Source organism: Lissotriton vulgaris, chromosome 4_1 (assembly GCF_964263255.1).
Source record: "Lissotriton vulgaris chromosome 4_1, aLisVul1.2, whole genome shotgun sequence".
NCBI classification, from domain to species: Eukaryota; Metazoa; Chordata; class Amphibia; order Caudata; family Salamandridae; genus Lissotriton; species Lissotriton vulgaris.
The window spans coordinates 172,434,101-172,455,129 of NC_141691.1; the positions used below are offsets into that span (position 1 = coordinate 172,434,101).

The 21,029-nt window shown below is 49.2% G+C and overlaps 1 protein-coding gene across 10 annotated transcripts in view; it reads right to left on the minus strand.

The window, feature by feature from the left end:
- Nucleotides 1-21,029, minus strand: part of LOC147718545 (phosphatidylinositol-binding clathrin assembly protein-like) — an 882,838-nt gene that overhangs the window by 144,661 nt on the left and 717,148 nt on the right. For 9 of the 10 annotated variants that reach the window (XM_086918490.1, XM_086918493.1, XM_086918491.1 and 6 more), the window contains exon 17: nt 12,064-12,120. In XM_086918490.1, the coding sequence (XP_086774616.1) occupies nt 12,064-12,120 (57 nt within the window). Of the gene's footprint in view, nt 1-12,063; nt 12,280-21,029 lie in introns of those variants that run through there. The other variant, XM_086918494.1, reaches the window with a different exon arrangement.

Sequence of the window (21,029 nt, forward strand, 5' to 3'; positions counted from 1 at the left end):
AGCAGCCCTGGTCCTGAGAACCATTCGATCAGCATGAATGGTCAGGAATGGGGGCTTAGAACTCAGAGCTAGAAGCTCACTTACCCTCCTTGCCGAGGTTATTGCAACGAGGAAGACTGTTTTAAAAGTAAGAAGCCTCATGGGACATTTGTGAAGAGGCTCAAATGGAGCACCCATCAGAAAGGACAAAACAAGATTTAAATCCCACTGAGGCACAGTAAAAGGTGAAGGAGGGAACTTATTTGTGAGGCCCTTCAAAAATCTCAAGACCACAGGAGATTTAAAAAGAGACGGCTGGTCAGGCAAGCAGAGAAAAGCCGACAGCGCCGAAAGGTAGCCCTTCACAGTAGCAACAGCAAACCCCTGTTGCGCCAGAGAAAGGGCAAACTGGAGAACATCAGACAAATGGGCTCTCACAGGGCCAATAGACTTCTCCCTACACCACTCAACAAATTTCGACCATCTATAAGACTAGATGGACTTAGTGGAGTCACGCCTGGCGGATAAGATGACATCCACAACGTCAGGCGGGAGGGAAAAGGAATTCAGGTTGCCCCACTCAATCTCCAGGCATGAAGGTGTAATGTCTGGAGGTGGGGGTGCAGAACCTGCCCCTCCATCTGAGAGAGGAGGTCTGCCCTGAGAGGGAGACGGAGCGGCCGGTGAGAGGAGAGGTGGAGAAGATCTGAGTACCACACCCTTCATGGCCAATCCGGGGCGACCAATATAACTTGGGCCCGGTCTTGGCGAATCTTCCTCAGAACCCGAGGAATCAAGGGTATGGGAGGAAACGCGTAAAGGAGTTGATTTCCCCAACTCAACTGAAACGCGTCCCCCAAGGCTCCTTGCATCAGATACTGGAGACTGCAGAACGACGGGTAGTGAGCATTCTCGCAAGTGGCAAACAGGTCCACCCGAGGAGTCCCCCACATCTGAAAGATGTTGTGAACCACCTCCAGGTGAAGCCTCCACTCGTGGTCGGCAGAGAACTGCCGACTGAGACCGTCTGCTCGAACGTTCAGAACTCCGGCTAGATGATTTGCCATCAGACAAATCTGATGGTCCTGAACCCAGGACCAGAGACGCAGTGCCTCTGCAGAGACACTGCGATCCCACTCCTCCCTGTTTGTTGATGTACCACATCGCGGTCGTGTTGTCCGTCAGGACTTGAACCGACTGACCGCGAAGGGAAGGGAGGAAGGCCTTGAGCGCTAAACGAATCGCCCGCAATTCTAGAAGGTTGATGTGAAGCAACCTTTCCTCTGGAGACCAAAGACCCTTGACCTCCAGATCCCCCAGATGAGCACCCCACCCTAGAGTGGATGCATCCGTTATCACCGTGGCCACCGGAGGAGGCAGATGAAAAGGCTTCCCCTGAGACAGGTTGCCTTCCACGCCCCACCAAGACAGATCCGCTGCAGTTTCTCTGGAGATCTTCACTGACTCCATGAGATCTCCGTTGTGCTGATACCACTGCCTGCGGAGGCACCACTGGAGTGCCCTCATGTGCCAGCGTGCATGGTTGACCAGGAGAATGCAAGAAGCCATCAGACCGAGCAGGCGAAGGACCTTCAGGACCGGAACAACCACTCCATTGTAAAATAAAGGGACCATTTCCTGTATGTCGCGAATCCTTTGAGGTGGAGGGAATGCACGACATACAGTTGTGTCCAGTACAGCACCAATGAACAGGTTGCGCTGGGAGGGCACCAGGTGAGATTTGGGTACATTTATCGAAAAACCCAACCTGTACAACAACTGGGTTGTCTCCTGCAGATGATGAAGCACAATCTCCGACGACTCCGCTTTGATCAGCCAGTCGTCCAGATAGGGGAATACAGGAATCCCCGATCTTCTGAGATGCGCCGCCACCACTGCCATCACCTTGGTGAAGACTCGAGGCGCAGTAGTAAGTCCAAACGGAAGGACCGCAAACTGATAGTGCTGCGATCCCACCGTAAAACGGAGATACTTCCTGTGCGACTTCAGGATGGGGATGTGGAAATACGCATCCTGCAAGTCGAGCGACACCATCCAGTCTTCTTCCAGCAGAGCCTGAAGAACCTGAGCAAGGGTGAGCATCTTGAATTTCTCCTGCTTCAGGTAAAAATTCAAGATCCTGAGATCCAGAATTGGACGAAGCCTGCCATCCTTCTTGGGAATCAGGAAATACCGGGAGTAGCATCCCTGACCCCTTTCCCGCTCTGGGACCACGTCTATCGCACCTTTCCTCAATAGAGTTTGGACTTCCTCCTGAAGGAGAAACAGATGTTCCTCTGAGCAATACCCTTGGCAAGGAGGGTAATTGTGAGGGAATTCCCGAAAGGGAAGGGCATACCCATTTTCTACGAGATTGAGAACCCAAAGATCTGATGTAACCGATTCCCAATCTCGTAGAAAGTGGGTAAGCCGGCCCCCCACTGGGCCTACATGATCCTGAATGGCGGATCTAGGGCTGCTTTTCTGTGGCTGGGGGGTTGGAGGAGGTGGAGGAGGAATTGGGCTGACGCCCTCGAGGACGTGCTCTCTGCTTTCCCCTGTATGATCTATACAAGGTATTCTGCTGCTGCTGCTGCCGTTGTTGCTGCTGCTGTCCTTGTCTATATGAACGAAAGGAGCGGCCAAAACCTCTAAATTTCCTGGTCGTAGAACCTCTGACCTGAAGGCCAAGAGATCTAGCCGTTGCCCTGCTGTCCTTGAATCTTTCCAAGGCCGCATCTGCTTTCCTCCCAAAGAGCCCCTCACCATCGAAAGGCAAATCCAATAAAGCAGACTGCACATCAGTTGAAAAATCGGATGACTTCAACCAGGCTGAACGCCTAGTGGCAACCGCTGTGCCCATGATCCTTGCCACTGAATCCGTAGTATCAAGCCCGCTTTGGATGACTTGACGGGCAGCCGCTTGAGAGTCAAACAAGGCTTCCTCAAAGTCTTTTCTGCTATCCTCAGGAACCGTAGGGATTAATGAACGCATAGAGTCCATTAGAGCATGAATATATCTTCCCATAAGGCAAGTGGCATTAGAAGATTTCAGTGCCATACTAGCCGAAGAAAAAGTCTTTTTTGCAATTTGGTCCTGTTTCTTGGCCTCTTTGTCGCCAGGCACCTGCGGAAAAGCCCCAATCGACTTTTTAGAACATGCAGCCTGAATCACCAAACTCTCAGGAGACGGGTGTGATGACAAGAATGCAGGGTCCTCAGGAGCCACCCTATATCTCCTAGCCACATTTTTGGAAATTGCAGGAGCAGAAAAAGGCTTTTTCCATACCTCCATAATGGGATCCTTTAAGGCTTCATTAAATGGAAGTAAAGGCTCCACTGCTGAACTTGGAGAATGAAGAACCTCAGTCAGTAAATTCGACTTAAATTCGACAGTAGGCAAAGACAAACCCAAAAGTCCAGCTGCCTTCTTCATGACTACATGATACGGTTGAACATCCCTGGAGGGTGCATCAGATCCCGAAGGCAAAGACCATTCCGGGGAAAACTCGAGACCACTTGCCTCTGCCAGGTCGTCGAAACTACCCCCATCCAGCTCACCTTCCTCCATGTCAGAAGAAGACTCATCAATCCTCTGTTGTTCAAGCAGACGTTGAGCTTCTCTCCGAGACCTGAATTTAACTCGAAGTGCAGCCGAATCCAAAGCCGAATCCGACGGCGCCGGAGCCGACTTCGGAACCGAATCCGAGGGCTTGGAAGGAGGATCCATAGCCTTGCTTGGAGCCGGTGACGTCGGAGCCGGAGTCATCGACTTCGGGCGGGCCGGCGTCGATACCGGCGTCGACCCTGGTGGAGCTTGGTACTGCCACAGCGGAGTCGGGGTTGGCATATACGGCATGAATGGTGCCGGAGCATATGAGTGAGGAACACCCAAATTAAAGGACATAGGACCCATGGGACCCGAAGGCGCACCAGAGGGGTACCATGATCTCGAGAAAACACCATACATCGCGTTTAAAAACGCGGAAGGGTCCTGACCTGGTGTCGGGAATGGTGGATGCTCAGGATGACCTCGAGGTAGGTTTAAATCTGTTTCTTCAACAGGATTCGAAGACTCTCCCTCAACAGGAACTCCATCGGCGTCAACCGGAGCCGGAGAATGAGCCGGAGACGGAGCCGGAGTCGGAGCCGGAGTCGGAGAATGGACCACCGACTCCGAAGGCGAAACCTCACCTTCATGATCCGACACTTGTGGAGGAATCACTTTCGACTTCACCCTCCTGGGAGACTTTGATCTTGAACCAGACTTCTCCCCCCTGAATGATGACGGGATTCATGCCTCCTTTTCTTATGCTTTTTTCGAGAACCGGAAGCGTGGTCAGACGAAGACTTCGAGGCCGACGCCTCACGAGACCTCGACCTCGACTTAGATCTCCTCGAGTGCTTCGAAGATTTTCTAACCTTACTCGCTTTAAGCTTGGCCACAAGAAGCTTCGATTATCTCTCTCGAAGAGCCTTCAGATTCATCTTCTGGCACGATGAACACCCTTCAACGTCGTGATCCGAGCTCAAACACCATATGCAGTCTTGGTGAGGGTCCGTAACGGACATCATCTTCCCACATTCTCTACAAGGCTTAAACCCTGTCTTCTTTGTCGACATGACAACCGAACAATAAGGTCAGAGAATGGAGAATCGAGGAAACAAAGTATAAAAGATACTAGAAGCTACAGAGTAACCCGTTAAACCGTTAGCGTCGACGACGCGGAAAAAAGGGAACTGATGTCATCACGCTGGCGTGGGCCTATTGTAGGCGTCGGTGACGTCAGCGGAGTCGCGAGCGATGTCGTGTCTCTATGACGTCCGAGTCCACGTCGGCGCGAGGCTGCAAAAGAATTTCCGAATGTTGCTGACGCAAGGGGGATATTCACAAGGTGAGGAATCCACACGGCAGATGTATCTATCAGAAGCATGCGAACACACATGTGTCAAAATTCATCGAGGCCACAGGGGGTCTGGACCATTCTCAATCAGGGTTCAGACCCAACTACAGCACAGAATCCGCGCTCCTCTCCATGGCAAATAACATCAAGATGACACAGGATAGAGGAGGCTCTATGATTCTGGTGCTGTTAGACCTGTCTGCAGCCTTCGACACTGTCGCATGAGATCCTCCTTGGCCGTTTGCAGTGAGTTGGAATTGGGGGCGTAGCTCTGTCCTGGCTGGAGAGTTTTCTCACTGGCCGCTCACAAAGTGTCAGCCTGGGCTCCTACTAATGTTCCACTATTAGGGAGCTCACCAAGGGGGTTCCAAGAGGCTCATGTCTAAGCCCCACATTATTTAATGTGTACGTGGCCCCCCTTGCTGACATTGTGAGAGCATACGGGTTTACTCTTGTGTCGTATGCCGACGACACCCAGCTCTTGTTTCCCTTCCAGACTCTCACCCCGGAAATTAAGAACTCCTTTGCCGAGGGCATGAGAGCGGTATCCACCTGGATGGCTTCCAACTGCCTCCAGTGTAATGTCGGTAAGACAGAAGTTATGCTCTTCGGGAAAGCCAATCTCCTGTGGTCACAGGATTGGTGGCCTTCAGAGTTAGGACCCGTCCCCTGCCCAAAGCAATCAGTGAAAAACTTGGGAGTTAGACTGGATCAAGACCTGGTTCTAAAAGAACATGTGAACCTAGTGACAGGCTCCTGCTTCCGGACGATCTGTCTTCTAAGAAGGGTTTTTCCCTTCTTGTCAGATGATTATAGAAAGACCCTTGTCCAGGCCCTTGTAATAAGTCGATTGGACTATTGCAACGGCCTCTTCATCTCTGCAAATGAACACGTGCTCAACCGTCTTCAAGTGGCCCAAAATACTGCAGCCAGGCTGGTCCTCAATGTTCCTTCGAGAACACCTTCTAGGCCCCTACTGGAACAGTTACATTGGTTGCGCATATGTCAGCGAATCAACTTCAAGATTTGCTGCATCATACATAAAAGTCTCTATGGATCAGGCCCCCAATATCTGAGTCAGAAATTCCAAATCCATAAACCGGAACGTCTCTTGCGATTGAGCAACCAAGCCTTACTAAAAATTCCTTCTATTAAGAAGGCCAGACAGGGCGGACGAGCACTTTCATACATTGGACCCTCCATCTGGAATAAACTCCCTATCGGTATGAGACATAATGCCAATCTTCTATCATTCCGGAAAGCACTCAAGACACATTTCTTTTGTGAAACATAGCTCCCCTCTCACACCTTTTAAGGCACCTTATCTGGCACCAACAACGTATCTAGTAACATCAGCGAATCAAGCGCGGAGATACCCCTTCGGGGGTCGAGTCCAGCGCTATAAAAGCAAATAAATAAATAAAATAAATAGGGGAAGAACGGGGGGATACCATGTAAAGCAGTTCGAGATTGGTGGATGGAGTAATTATAAACAGGTGAGTTTCACCGGGATGGGAGGGAGGTTTAGTTGCCTTAAGTTAGTGGTTCTGAATGTTCGCCAATAGCAGTCATACAGTAGAGTAACTGATTTGCTGCTGAGATGCGAGAGCTGTTAAGGTATGCTAGAATCCTAATTATCTTGGCTCATTATCCAGATTAAGGGCCCTGGAGGAGTCTCCAATGAAAGTGATAATAGATATTTGCTAACCATAAAACATTTGCAGAAGTGCATGAAAGGCAAAGCTTTAGCTAAAGAAACTCAGACCTCAAGATTATTATCTTCAATGAAGACCCAGAACTTTCCTCTTTCTTTACCTACCCATTTACTGCTTATAGGCTCGGCTGAAGGCCGGAATGTATTTTGTTGGAACGATTAGCATAATATTGTCTGATTTGTATGGCATACTTAAGTCCAATTGTATTAAATGAGGCAGAAACACTACAGAGAAAAATGCAAGTAGACTATAGCGCCCTCAGTTTCAAATGCAGGCAGTAGACTAAACAAGCATTTACAATGCAACGGTCTCGCCTTTGCAAAAGTTAGCGCTTTTGGCATTGTAAATGACAAATGTTTTATTTATGTGTTGGTTTTGGAAACAGATAAATAAATGGCATTGTCATGAGCAGTAGAGAGTGAGTAGTAGAGAGTGAGTAGTAGAGAGTGAGTAGTAGAGAGAGTAGTAGAGAGAGTAGTAGTGAGTAGTAGAGAGAGTAGTAGTGAGTAGTAGAGAGTGAGTAGAGAGTAGTAAGTGAGTAGTAGAGTGTGTAGTAGAGAGTAGTGAGTGTGTAGTAGAGAGTAGTGAGTGTGTAGTAGAGAGTAGTGAGTGTGTAGTAGAGAGTGTGTAGTAGAGAGTGTGTAGTAGAGAGTGAGCAGTAGAGACTAGTGAGTGTGTAGTAGAGTGGTGAGTGTGTAGTAGAGTGGTGAGTGTGTAGTAGAGTGTGTAGTGGAGTGTGTAGGAGAATGTGTAGTAGGGAGTGTAGTAGAGTGTGTAGTAGAGAGTGTGTAGTAGAGAGTAGTGAGTGTGTAGTAGAGAGTGTGTAATACAGAATGTGAAGTAGAGATTGAAGTAGAGAGATTGAGGTAGAGAGATTGAATTAGAGAGATTGAATTAGAGAGATTGAATTAGAGAGATTGAGGTAGAGAGATTGAAGTAGAGAGTGTGGAGTAGAGAGTGTGGAGTAGAGAGTGGAGAGTCTGTAGTAGAGTGTAGTAGAAAGTAGTGAGTGTGTAGTAGAGTAGTAGAGAATGTGTAGTAGAGAGTAGTAGAGGGTGTGTAGTAGAGTGTGTAGTAGAGCGTGTGTGTAGCAGAGTGTGTAGTAGAGTGTAGTAGAGTGTGTAGTGTAGAGTGTGTAGTGTAGAGTGTGTAGTGTAGAGTGTGTAGTAGAGAGTGTGTAGTAGAGTGTGTGTAATGTAGAGTGTGTAATGTAGAGTGTGTAATGTAGAGTGTGTAATGTAGAGTGTGTAATGTAGAGTGTGTAGTAGAGTGTGTAGTAGAGTGTGTAGTAGAGTGTGTAGTAGAGTGTGTAGTAGAGTGTGTAGTAGAGTGTGTAGTAAGTAGTGACTGTAGTAGATAGTGTGTAGTAGAGAGTGTCTAGTATAGAGTGTGTCGAAGAGAGTAGTGGCTGTAGTAGTGAGTGTGTAGTGAGTGTGTAGTAGATTGTGTAGTAGAGAGTAGTGACTGTAGTAGAGAGTGTGTAGTAGTGTGTAGTAGAGAGTAGTGACTGTAGTAGAGTGTGTAGTACAGTGTGTAGTAGAGAGTAGTGACTGTAGTAGATAGTGTGTAGTAGAGAGTGTCTAGTATAGAGTGTGTCGAAGAGAGTAGTGGCTGTAGTAGAGTGTGTAGTAGAGTGTGTAGTACAGTGTGTAGTAGAGAGTAGTGACTGTAGTAGATAGTGTGTAGTAGAGAGTGTCTAGTATAGAGTGTGTCGAAGAGAGTAGTGGCTGTAGTAGTGAGTGTGTAGTGAGTGTGTAGTAGAGAGTAGTGACTGTAGTAGAGAGTGTGTAGTAGTGTGTAGTAGAGAGTAGTGACTGTAGTAGAGTGTGTAGTACAGTGTGTAGTAGAGAGTAGCGACTGTAGTAGAGAGTGTGTAGTAGAGAGTGTGTAGTAGAGTGTGTAGTAGAGAGTAGAGTGCGTAGCAGAGAGTAGTGACTGTAGTAGAGAGTGTGTAGTAGAGTGTGTAGTAGAGAGTGTGTAGTAGAGTGTAGTAGAGAGTAGTGACTGTAGTAGGGAGTGTGTAGTAGAGAGTAGTGACTGTAGTAGAGAGTGTGTAGTAGAGAGTGTGTAGTAGAGAGTGTGCAGTGATTTGAGTTTTACATCAAATTAAAAACGGGAACGGAACAAACTCATCCTATACATTATTGTGGTAGGTGCCCACGCATATAGGGTTAAATGATGCGTTAGATGCCACAGGTCCCACCAACATGCTTCCTTTATGATAGGAGAATGCCCAACATCGCGGAGATTTGCTCTCTGCTCTTCCCGGATATTTGTATTTTCAAATGTATAATGTTATCCTGCTAAACGAAGACGATGCTCAAACTATAAAAGAAGAGGGTTTCACAGATATGTTAGTCCTTCCGGGCAAACGAAATGACCCAAAGAAAGATCAAGTGACAGTTTAGAGCTCCAAGTGAGTCTTAATAAAATCAGTGTCTGGAACGCATAGCATCAAAAAACGAGCGGGGCATCAAACTGCAGTGTCATTCAATCAAAGCTTCAAGGCTTCTGAGCGCTAGCCGAGAATTATTTTTTGTGAAGCACTAATCACTGTGGAAGGTGCCCCTGCTATCCCAGATGTGAGAAGTCAGTCTGATATGAAAATAAGCAGTATTTGGAATGAATGTATTTGGCAGGGGGAAGGTGGGGCGGCGCAAGACCGTACTGACGAGTGAACAGGAGCCATTTTGTACCGAGTGATTCTGCCTGTGTGCATGTAGACAAACCAGGCAGCAGCATGAGCATGTGATTCGGTAAAATAACAAGCATTTACAATGCAATGGTTTTGCCTTTGTTAAAGTTAGAGCTATTGGCATTGCTCTTGACACTCTGAAGCTCCACTCTGCATTCTGAAGCTCCACTCTGCACTCTGAAGCTCCACTCTGCACTCTGAAGCTCCACTCTGCAGCTCCACTCTGCACTCTGAAGCTCCACTCTGAAGCTCCGCTCTGAAGCTCCACTCTGCACTCTGAAGCTCCACTCTGAAGCTCCGCTCTGAAGCTCCACTCTGCACTCTGAAGCTCCACTCTGAAGCTCCGCTCTGAAGCTCCACTCTGCACTCTGAAGCTCCACTCTGAAGCTCCGCTCTGAAGCTCCACTCTGCACTCTGAAGCTCCACTCTGAAGCTCCGCTCTGAAGCTCCACTCTGAAGCTCCACTCTGCACTCTGAAGCTCCACTCTGAAGCTCCACTCTGAAGCTCCGCTCTGAAGCTCCACTCTGCACTCTGAAGCTCCACTCTGCACTCTGAAGCTCCACTCTGAAGCTCCACTCTGCACTCTGAAGCTCCACTCTGAAGCTCCACTCTGCACTCTGAAGCTCCACTCTGAAGCTCCACTCTGCACTCTGAATCTGCACGCTCCACTCTGAAGCTCCACTCTGAAGCTCCACTCTGAAGCTCCACTCTGAAGCTCCACTCTGAAGCTCCACTCTGAATCTGCACTCTGAAGCTCCACTCTGAAGCTCCACTCTGAAGCTCCACTCTGAAGCTCCACTCTGAAGCTCCACTCTGAAGCTCCACTCTGAAGCTCCACTCTGAAGCTCCACTCTGAAGCTCCACTCTGAAGCTCCACTCTGAAGCTCCACTCTGAAGCTCCACTCTGAAGCTCCACTCTGAAGCTCCACTCTGCACTCTGAAGCTCCACTCTGAAGCTCCACTCTGAAGCTCCACTCTGAAGCTCCACTCTGAAGCTCCACTCTGAAGCTCCACTCTGAAGCTCCACTCTGAAGCTCCACTCTGCACTCTGAAGCTCCACTCTGAAGCTCCACTCTGAAGCTCCACTCTGAAGCTCCACTCTGAAGCTCCACTCTGAAGCTCCACTCTGAAGCTCCACTCTGAAGCTCCACTCTGAAGCTCCACTCTGAAGCTCCACTCTGAAGCTCCACTCTGAAGCTCCACTCTGAAGCTCCACGCTCCACTCTGAAGCTCCACTCTGAAGCTCCACTCTGAAGCTCCACTCTGAAGCTCCACTCTGAAGCTCCACTCTGCACTCTGAAGCTCCACTCTGAAGCTCCACTCTGCACTCTGAAGCGGCACTCTGAAGCTCCACTCTGCACTCTGAAGCGGCACTCTGAAGCTCCACTCTGCACTCTGAAGCTCCACTCTGAAGCTCCACTCTGCACTCTGAAGCTCCACTCTGAAGCTCCACTCTGAAGCTCCACTCTGAAGCTCCACTCGGAAGCTCCACTCGGAAGCTCCACTCGGAAGCTCCACTCGGAAGCTCCACTCGGAAGCTCCATTCGGAAGCTCCACTCTGCACTCTGAAGCTCCACTCTGAAGCTCCACTCTGAAGCTCCACTCTGAAGCTCCACTCTGAAGCTCCACTCTGAAGCTCCACTCTGAACGGTCAGACTCCAAAAATCGGCCCTAATCACAATAGTATTATTTCACCTGCGTGAATATAAGTCTTTGAAATTCTGGCCAGTGGTAATACACACAAGTAATATAAAATTGTTGTTCCAAAGAGCATTAAATGGAAATAAAACAAGTACCAGACCCATTGACGCCTGCACCTTAAAAGCGAAACTGACTGAAGCAAGCGCCCGGGCCACGTTGAAAAAAAAAGCCACACACATTAGATGCAGTCAAGGCGCGCTCACGAACTCAGAAGGCACTCCACATGAACAACTACCAGACACATTGACGCCTGCACTTTGAAATGAAACAAAGTGAAACTGACTAAAGGAAGCGCGGCCCATTAGATGCAGTCAAGGCGCGCTCACGAGGTCAAATCTCCAAAGGAGAAGCTCGTGACAGCCTGACTACAGCAGAAAAAGCTCGTAACAGTCTGATGTCCACAATATTCCCAGAAAAGTGGCAACATAAGTTGTCTCGCATAGACAGCAAAAGCTTCGCTTTTGCTTTCGTCTAGGCGAGACCTAAAAAGTGCTGAACACATCTTTTATTTTACTATTATTAGTTTTTTTTTTTTTTTTTACAAATTTGGTTCTTAACTAAAGATAAAAAGAGTGTTGTGCCAGCCAAAGCACTAGTGTTCATATTGATATGAATTGTGTACGAGGCACAGAACCACTGGACATCGTCCTGAGTGCCTTCCAAACATCGGACATCTGTATGTGAAAAAATAAAAAATTAAAATAACTTTCTAGGATGGTACCATATATAAACTTGGTGCCATTAAATTCTGTCATGAATACCAGTGACACTGCTGGAAAATAAGTGGACCCATCCAAGAGATTGTAGAAAAAACTTAACAGGGGACCCAGTTTGTGATTGACCTATTTCATGGATTAAGAATCTGTAGAAGGAATAGTCTTACTTAGAAACAAAGCACTGCTGATTTGTTTTTTTCTAGATCACAACTTATGCAAATGGTAAAGCAGAACTTTTGAATTCAAACAAGTACATTAAAAGGCAGCATCAATTATATTAATTTAAGATCCAGCTAGTGTAAACCTAAGATAACAATGCAGAAAAAAACTGCATTCGAAGGAAAGACATTACCATTCCATACACAGGCACTTGAGGTGTAGTCACTGGGTAGGTCATTGGTGAAGATACCTTAACAAGGAGGGAAAGATAATTATGCAAGGATAGTATAAACTAGAGCGTTTTACAAAATGACAGATAAAACATACTTGGTCAGAAGTCTTTATCAATGATACAGTGCATAACAGCTCAATATGATGCACTTACATAGCCAGGATAATGTACTCCATTCTGGAATTGCATAGATAAGAGCAAGAACAAAAAAAATATTTCAGTATGACCTAAGCAAATGCCTGAAAAGGAACAATTTAATTATCAACTGATTACTGACATCACCGATTTGGAAGCCTGCACAACTTTTATGTTCTCCACTGATTAAGAGATTTACAGGATTGTCTGTCTCTTAAACAATTTGCCATTTGTAATTATTGGTTCACTTTAACTATTATCCCATTTCTATAAAGAGCAGTTGAGTATACACATCCTACTACCTGTGACGATTCTCAAGCAATGCACCTGCATCTTATGATTTTTTTCAGAGATCTGTGAAGGACACTGTATTTCAAACACTGATGATTGTAATAATTATATAGTGTTTAAAGTACTTACATTGCATTGTACAGTATCTATGGAATAAAGTACCCCCTGCCGTACATTATAAGAATATTGCCAGTCACTGAGGAGTTCCATAACCATTTAGAGGAACAAGGCTGAAGGCAGCGTTCCTTTATAAGGTATGGAACTTTGAGGTGTCTTGCAGTATGCTTATCACGTAGAGCAAGGGGTCGTTTATTTCTTATACCACATTGGCACGCCATCACCTTGCCCAAAACCACTTAAATCCTTGGTGCATAGATCTTTCATATAAAAGACAGCATGTCTGCAAACCTGAAGACTAAAAATAGCATCTCTAGTGCAAAATTAAACACATCAAAAAGCTCTTAAATGTGTGTTGCAAAAAGATACTTTAATCAGTTTCATACAAGTCAGTTTATTAAAAAACAAAAAGGCACAGCAACTCGGAATGAGAAGAAACAGAAATATTCTAATTATTCTAGAATTACCTAAGGATTGCAAACAAATATGTTGCAATCAATATCTCCTTTCTGCTTGCCAATGCACAGCAAAGAAAAAAACAATGCAAAAAAATAACAAAAGCCACATTTTCTTTCTTTAAACAGCTGCTTTAATTATGCTCCGTGACCTGACCTGTCTTTTCTCTCGGATGCAGCAGGCATTCAATCAATCAATCAATCATTTGTAGAGCACACTACTCACCCGTGAGGGTCTCAAGGAGCTAAGGGGGGTTGGTGAATAGATGGTGTATCGAACTGGCTCGAACAGCCAGGTCTTGAGGCGCCTCCAGGTGCTTGGTCTGTCGCAGGAGTATGGGGAGGGTGTTCCAAGTCTTGGCGGCGAGGTGGGAGTATGATCTGCCGCCGATGGTTGTTCAGTGGATGCGTGGAACAGTGGCGAGTGCGAGGTCAGCAGAGCGAAGCTGGCGGTTCGGGCGTAGAAGGTGAGCTGTTTGTTGAGGTGTGTTGGGCCGGTGTTGTGGAGTGCTTTGTGAGCGCGGGTGAGGAGCTTGAAGGTGATCCTCTTGTTGAAAGGGAACCAGTGCAGGTCTCTCAGGTGGGCTGTAATGTGGCTGTGTTGGGGGATGTCGAGGATGAGGCGAGCGGAGGCATTCTGTATGCGTTGGAGTCTTTTCTGGAGTTTGGCTGTAGTTCCTGCGTAGAGGGCGTTGCCGTAGTCCAGCCTGCTGCTGATGAAGGCTTGGGTGATGTCCTTCTGCTTCCGGTGGGGATCCATCTGTAGATCTTGTGAACCATGCAGAGGGTGTTGAAGCAGGAGGAGATGGTGTTGACTTGCTGGGTCATAGAAAGTGTTGAGTCCAGGATGACCCCCAGGTTGCGTGCGTGGTTGATGGGTGTTTCGGTGCATCTTCCAGCGTGGCTGGCCACCAGGAGTTGTCCCAGGCGGAAGGGGTGGAGCCGAGGATGAGGACCTCAGTCTTGTCAGAGTTCAGTTTCAGGCGACTGCTCTTCATCCATTCTGCGACTGCTGTCATTCCTTCGTGGCGGTTGGTTTCGGCAGTGGCGGGGTCCCTGGTGTGGGAGAGGATCAGCTTGGTGTCGTCAGCGTATGAGATGATGTTGAGGTCGTGGGATCGGACGATGTTGGCGAGTGGTGCCATGTAGACATTGAAAAGTGTTGGGCTTAGGGATGATCCTTGGGGTACGCCGCAGGTGATCTGGGTGGCTTTGGATCGGAATGGAGGAGGCGGACTCTCTGGGTTTTGCCGGTGAGGAAGGAGGTGATCCAGTCCAGGGTTTTGTCGCGGTTCCCGGCTTCTTGGAGGTGTGCGCGTAGGGTGTGGTGACAGACGGTGTTAAAGGCCGTGAGAGGTCCAGGAGGATGAGGGCCACCGTTTTGCCGTTGTCCAGCAGGGCCCTGATGTCGTCGGTTGCGGCGATGAGGGCGGTTTCGATGCTGTGGTTGCTGCGGAATACGGATTAGGACGAGTCCAGGATGATGTTCTCCTCGAGGTAGCGGGTCAGTTGCCCGTTGACAGTCTTCTTGATGACTTTTGCAGGGAACGGGAGCAGGGCCGGACGTTCTTGATCACCAACCTCCTCAAGATACCCGCCTTGGGTGTCTTGAGGAGGTTGTTGATCTCGGCGTGTTTCCATCTCTCCAGGAAGGTGGCGGTCTCGAAGAAGCTGTTGATGATTTTCCGGAGTTGGGGTGCGATGATGGAGCTTGCTTTGTTGAAGATGTGGTGAGAGCAGGGGTTGGATGGTGAGCCGGAGTGGATGGTGTTCATGATTTTGGTTGTGTCATCATCGTTGACGTGGTTCCAGGAGAGCAGGAGGCTGGTGTGGTAAGGGGGTGATGGGTTTGAAGTGTTGGCGGCTGTCGGGGGAGTCTAGGTGTTGAAGAGGATGTAGATGTCTGCGAACTTGCGGTGGAAAAAGGTGGCTAGGGAGTCGCAGAGGTTTTGCGATGCCGGGATTTAGTTGGAGCTGGAGCTGGGGTTGGTGAGTTCTTTCACGATTCCGAAGAGCTCTTTGCTGTTGTACGCGATGTTGTCGATGCATTCCTTGAAGGAGGTCCTTTTGGTAGTTCAAATGAGTTGGTGGTGCTTGCGACTGGCATTCTTGAGGGCTACATGGTTGTCCGGTGTCTGTTCGTGGCGCCACGTCTTCTCGAGTCTTCGGCAAGTCTGCTTGGATGCCTAAGGTCGGTGGTGAACCAGATGGCCCTCCTGTCAGTTCGTCTGTTTGAGGCTTTCCTGATTGGGGCGAGGGTGTTGGTGCAGTCGTCGAGCCACTGCCTGAAGTTGCAGGCAGCTGTGTCGGTGGGTCTCAGCTGAGAGTGGTGATTAACTTGTCTTCAATGAGCTTGTTCAGGCTGCGGTGGGGGATGAGTTGTGGTGCGTTTCTTGAAGGAGAAGTAGATGCAGCGGGGGCCGGTCCAGGGGAGTTCGGTGGTGTGGCTGAAGGTAATGTGGTTACTGGCAGAAAAGAAGGGGTCGAGCGTGTGCCCGGCGTAGTGTGTTGGTGTTGTGACGAGCTGTTTGAATCAGAGGTTTGCGAGGTTGTCGAGCAGGGTGATGGAGTTGCTGTCATTGGCGTTCTCGAGGTGGCAGTTCAGGTCTCTGAGGATGTAGTCTGTGGAAGCGAGGGCTTGAATGCGGACGTCGTTGATAGAGTCGCTGGACTGTGGTCCGGGTCCAGGGGAGGTCTGTAGATGAGGGTTCCTCTGGGGGTGGTGATCGATGTGGATCTGGAAGTGCAGGTGTTCGGCAGTACTGAGGGTGTCTTCGGTGCTTGTTGAGATTCTGAGGGTGTTCCCGTGGGTGGTGGCTGTACCTGCTGAGCAGGTCCGCCATCTGATTGTCCTTGCCTGGGAGGTGTTCTGCCATGAGGAAGATGCTCCTCTGAATGGCCCACTTCCACATGCTCTGAGCCAGATGAGACAGCTGTGGAGAGTGTGTTCCTTCCTGTTTCTGAATGTAGTACATGGCCGTCGGGTTGTCCGTCCGGATCAACACGACCTTGCTGCACAGATGTACTTTGAAAGCTTTCATTGCCATGAAGATAGCCATCAGTTCTAGAACATTGATGTGTATCTTCCTTTGCTGTGGTGTCCATAGTCCCTGCACAGTGTAGTGGAGTACATGAGCTCCCCAACCCTGGAGAGGAGCGTCCGTCGTCAGAATGATCTGTGGCACAGACTCCTGGAACGGTCGTCCCTTGCAAAGGTTTTGTGGATTCCACCAATGCAGAGAGTTGTATGCACGACCGGTCACCAATACTAGGTCTTTCAACTGTCCGTGAGCCTGAGTCCACTGACGTGCTAAGCACTCCTGAAGCGGACGCATATGTAGTCTCGCGTGCGGGACTATGGAGATGCAGGAGGCCACCATGCCTATCAACTGCATGAACACCCGCGCTGGAAGCGAGTGTTGAGGTCTGAATTTTTGTATCAGCGATTGAATGCTGCTGACCCTCACTGAATTTGGCTGTGCTGTGGCTGCCAGAGTGTTTATCGTCGCACCCAGATACTGCAGTATGTGGGTGGGTTGCAGGTGGGACTTCGGTAATTCAGTGAGAATCCCAGATCGTGAAGAAGGTGAATGGTGTGGGACATGTGGGCGGCACACTGCTGGGCTGACTTTGCCTGGATGAGCCAGTCGTCCAGATAAGGGTAGACGTGAATGTTTTGTCTCCTTAGGTGTGCCGCCACCGTCGCCAGGCACTTTGTAAACACCCTGGGTGCCGTGGTGACCCCGAAAGGTAGAACCCTGAACTGGTAATGTTGGTTTTGGATGGTGAACCGGAGGTATTTTTTGTGTGACGGATGCAGCGGAATGTGAAAATACGCATCCTTCAGATCTAAAGTTGCGAGAAAATCCCCCTGACTGAGCAACGGTAGGACTTGCTGCAGGGTCAGCATATGAAAGTGCTCCGAGAGAATGTACTGATTGAGGGGTCTGAGGTCCAGTATGGGTCTGAGGGACCCGTCCTTTTTTGGTATCAAGAAGTACAGTGAGTAAACTCCTGTGCCTCTTTCTTTCACAGGCACGAGCTCTATTGACCCTTTTTGCAGCATGACGAGGACCTCCTGCTGCAATAAGTGCAAATGCTCGGCGGACATAGGACGGTGTCTTGGGGGTATGTTGGGTGGAGTAGATATTAACTCCAGAAAATAACCGTACTGTATAAGCTGTGTGACCCACCTGTCTGTGGTGATGGACTTCCAGACTGGCAGGAACTATTGAAGTCTCCCCCCGACAGGTGTTGCGTGGTCGGGGGGCAGTGACAAGGCGTCACTGTTTGTTAGTGGCATAGGAGGATCTGGAGTTGTTGTTTCCACGACCTCTGCCTTTGGCGCTCTTTCCACGATATCCACCTCGACTCTGTTTGGTGTATGTGGTCTGTGTGCCGCCTTTATTTGGGAGAGCTGGCCTCTGGAAACACCTCTAGTGCTTGAGCGACGAAAAGAACCACCCCGGAACTGCTGGGACTGTAGAGCCCCCATGGACTTAGCAGTTTCAGTGTCCTTTTTGATTTTCTCCAAGGTGGTGTCCACCTCTGGGCCAAATAGATGATCAGGGTTTACTGTCTGATTGAGAATGGTGGTCTGTATCTCTGGCTTGAACCCGGAGATTCAGAGCCAGGCATGTCGTCTCAGCATGACACTAGTGTTAATAGCTCTGGCCGCGTATGTCTGCGCATGTCTGCCGCGTCCAGTGCACATTAAATAGAAGCATTTGATATGAGCTTCCCCTCTTGGATGAGCATCTCAGCTTCCTCTTTGTATCCATCTGGCAGGTGCTGTAACAGGGTCTCAAGTGTGTCGTAATGTGCCCTGTCATACCTGGCCAGAAGTGCCTGTGTGTTTGAAATGCACCAGATATTGGCCGCTTGAGCTGCCACCCTTTTCCCGATGCCTCAAACACCTTAGATTCCTTATCTGGGGGAGGAGCATCACCCGTTGTTTGGGAATTAGCCCTCTTCCGGGCATTAGAAACAACAAGAGAGTCTAACGGCAACTGTCCCTTGATGTAAGTAGGGTCTCCAGGCGCCGGTTTATACTTCTTTTCAATTCTGGGGTTTATCACCCTGGCTCTCGTAGGCTCCTTAAAGACACCCTTCAACATAGGCAGAGTCTTGACAGTCCTCTCTGAGACGGAAAAGGTGTCAAAAAGAAATTCCACTTCAATGGGGTCAGCATGGAGCTGGACGTCATGATTCTTTGCTGCCCTTTCAATGAGGGCATTAAATGCAACCGAATCCTCAGTAGGTGACGTTTTTACAGCATACATCTGAGTGTCTGGGGTAGAGTGAGGATCACCTGGGTCAGCAGCAGCTGCCCAGGGTTCATTGGTATCATCTGGCTCAGTGTATACAGGATAGCTGTATTCATCATCATCATCACCTTCCCCAGTGTCCACATCTGAATAAGTGGGTGAGACATCATGGCCACGTGGAGAAACCGGTTCCACAAGAACAGGTGTAGGTGTCGAAGTAGAATCCTTTCTCTTCTTCAGTGGAATTTTATAGGACTCCATTGGCTGTTTCGGGGCGATTTTCCGCTAATAAAGGGAAAGTCTGCCTGTTTCAGCATCGATAAATTGTTCCTGTTGCTCTTCCAACGAGGATTGTTGATGCTTTAAGGCCAGGACCACGGACGTCGACTTCGGCACCGAGGATACCTTCTCGGGCACGTTGGTGGCCATTTTAGGGGCGAAAGCCTTCGGCGGCAGCGTGAAGTGAATGGGCGTCGACGCCTTCTGAGGTTTATCGACAGGCTTCGAAGGTGGAGGATCTTTAGGCCCGACACTCGAGGCCTAGTCCTTGATGCGCTTTACGGAGTCTGCCACTTGCTTGGAGAATGCGGCGGACGGCTGCGCCGACTAAACGGAATCCTTCGAGGCACCACTAGACGTGGACTCGTGGGTCGGTCCGCTCTTGGCCTTGTCTTGTCGACGCAGAGTCTCGAGAACCTTCGGATCACTGAGCCCTATGTCGGTGTCGACCGTCTTCGGCGCCGATTTGTTCGGCTCGACTGCCTTGACCTTTGTCTTCGGCGTGCTAGACTTCGTCTCGACGCCCTTGAGCTGTGTCTTCGGGTCGATAACGCCCTTCTGCTTCGTCGGTGCCGACAGGTCCGAGGACTTTGAGCCGACCAAAGCAATACGCACTTTTGGTTTCGATGGAGGTATCAGTGCTTTCACTTGCGTCGAGACCGGTGTTTTTACTTTCGGTTTCGCAGGGTGCGGCTCCTTAGCAATGTCTGAAGCCGAGCCCGAAGGCGGGGCCGTAGAACTTATTGGAAGACCTTGGGTAAGGTCTAGTGGCGATCCCTCGACTTGAGCCTTCTGAAGCGTTTCGGCCCCAATGTCAGTTTGAGTTAGCTCCTCGCTCGAGCTATCTTCCATGGCCCCAAAGGCCCCTTCTTCGTCTCCTACCTCGTCGACGACTTCTTCCGCGTCGAGCATTTCAACATCTGCGTCGTAGTTGGAGTCGACCTCCGACGCGGGATTCAACAGGTTCTCACGAACCTCCCGGTCAGCTCCATCATCCCCGGCATCGAATATGTCCACAGGCGCCGGTGCAGTCTGCTGGGCCTCCTGGCGAGCAGCGCGACGATGCAGAAGAGTCTTCTTGGATCGAAAACGGGAACAAGCCATGCAGCTGGCTTCATCATGATCCGGCGACAGACACTTGTTGCACAACGGGTGGACGTTGATGTGGGGATACTTTGAGTTGCACACGGGACATCTCTTGAACGGACTCCGTTCCATGATGGTTCGTCGATAAGGCCTTTGCCGTCGACTGGGCCTTCAGCGTCGAAAAGCACGCGGCTCTTCTGGAAATCCGGCTCAGAACAGAGCTGGAAGAATCGGGCACCGAAAGCAAGACTATACCGACGAAAACCTAAAGGCCTTTTGGCCTTAAGAAAGTTTTATATCGATTCCGACTAGAGTGAACCAATATACATCCGAACCCAATGGCGGAAAAAAAAAAAAAAAAAAAGGATGGAGTCGATGCCCATGCGCACTGTAGTCCAGGGGAGGAGCCACCTATCTCGTGATACTTCGAAGACTCTTCCAGGACAACAATGTGCGATCATCCGGACCCAACACTAGGCGGCGATCTATGCACAGATATGAATTCAGCAGCCCACATACCTCGAACACGGGGTCAAGGGTCACTCACTTTGCCATTAAGAAGGGGAGGTGGGAGGGAGGAGCAGCTGGGAGGCGGGTGTGTGGGCGAATGGGAGAGCGAGAGGGGCAGGGCCGCATGGGCGGGAAAGTGAGGTGGCAGAAGGCCAACAGTTAGAGAGGCTTATATAGACAATAGAGCAGATTTGGCGAAATAGGCGGGATAGTATGGAGATAAGCAGACAAGTAAAAAGGCAAAATGAAAGGCAAAAAAGACGGTGAACAGGAACAGGAAAAACTGAGAAAGCACCACTGGTGGCTCGAACTTGAGGCAGCAGTGAGGGCGGGAGCACGGGCACAGTTAGGTGGAGCTGTTCGGCGTGGAGAGCGACCTGCCAGGAAACAGGGTCAAGGGTCATCACGACTCATCTGCAATAACGCATTACAGACGAGTTCTGCCATTTCTTTATAATAGGTGCGTCACAAGTCATCTATTATAATGAAATTCGAGATGGATTTGTAAACAAGGATTGCAGAATCCCATGTATTAAATATAGGATAAAGTATATGGGATAAAGTGTAAACTTGCTGTACATTATAAGGATATCGCAAGTCACGGAGGAGTTCCGTGACAATATAGAGGAACCAGGCCAAAGGTGGACTTCCTTTATAAGGTCATGGAACTTTGAGATGACTTGCAGTATTCTGGGCAAGGGTAGAAAAGGTAGGATGCGCTGGGAGGATCTACGCCCCAGGAGGAAAGGGAGAGTCATAGGTGGTAAGAGAGTAGGTCTACTGACTT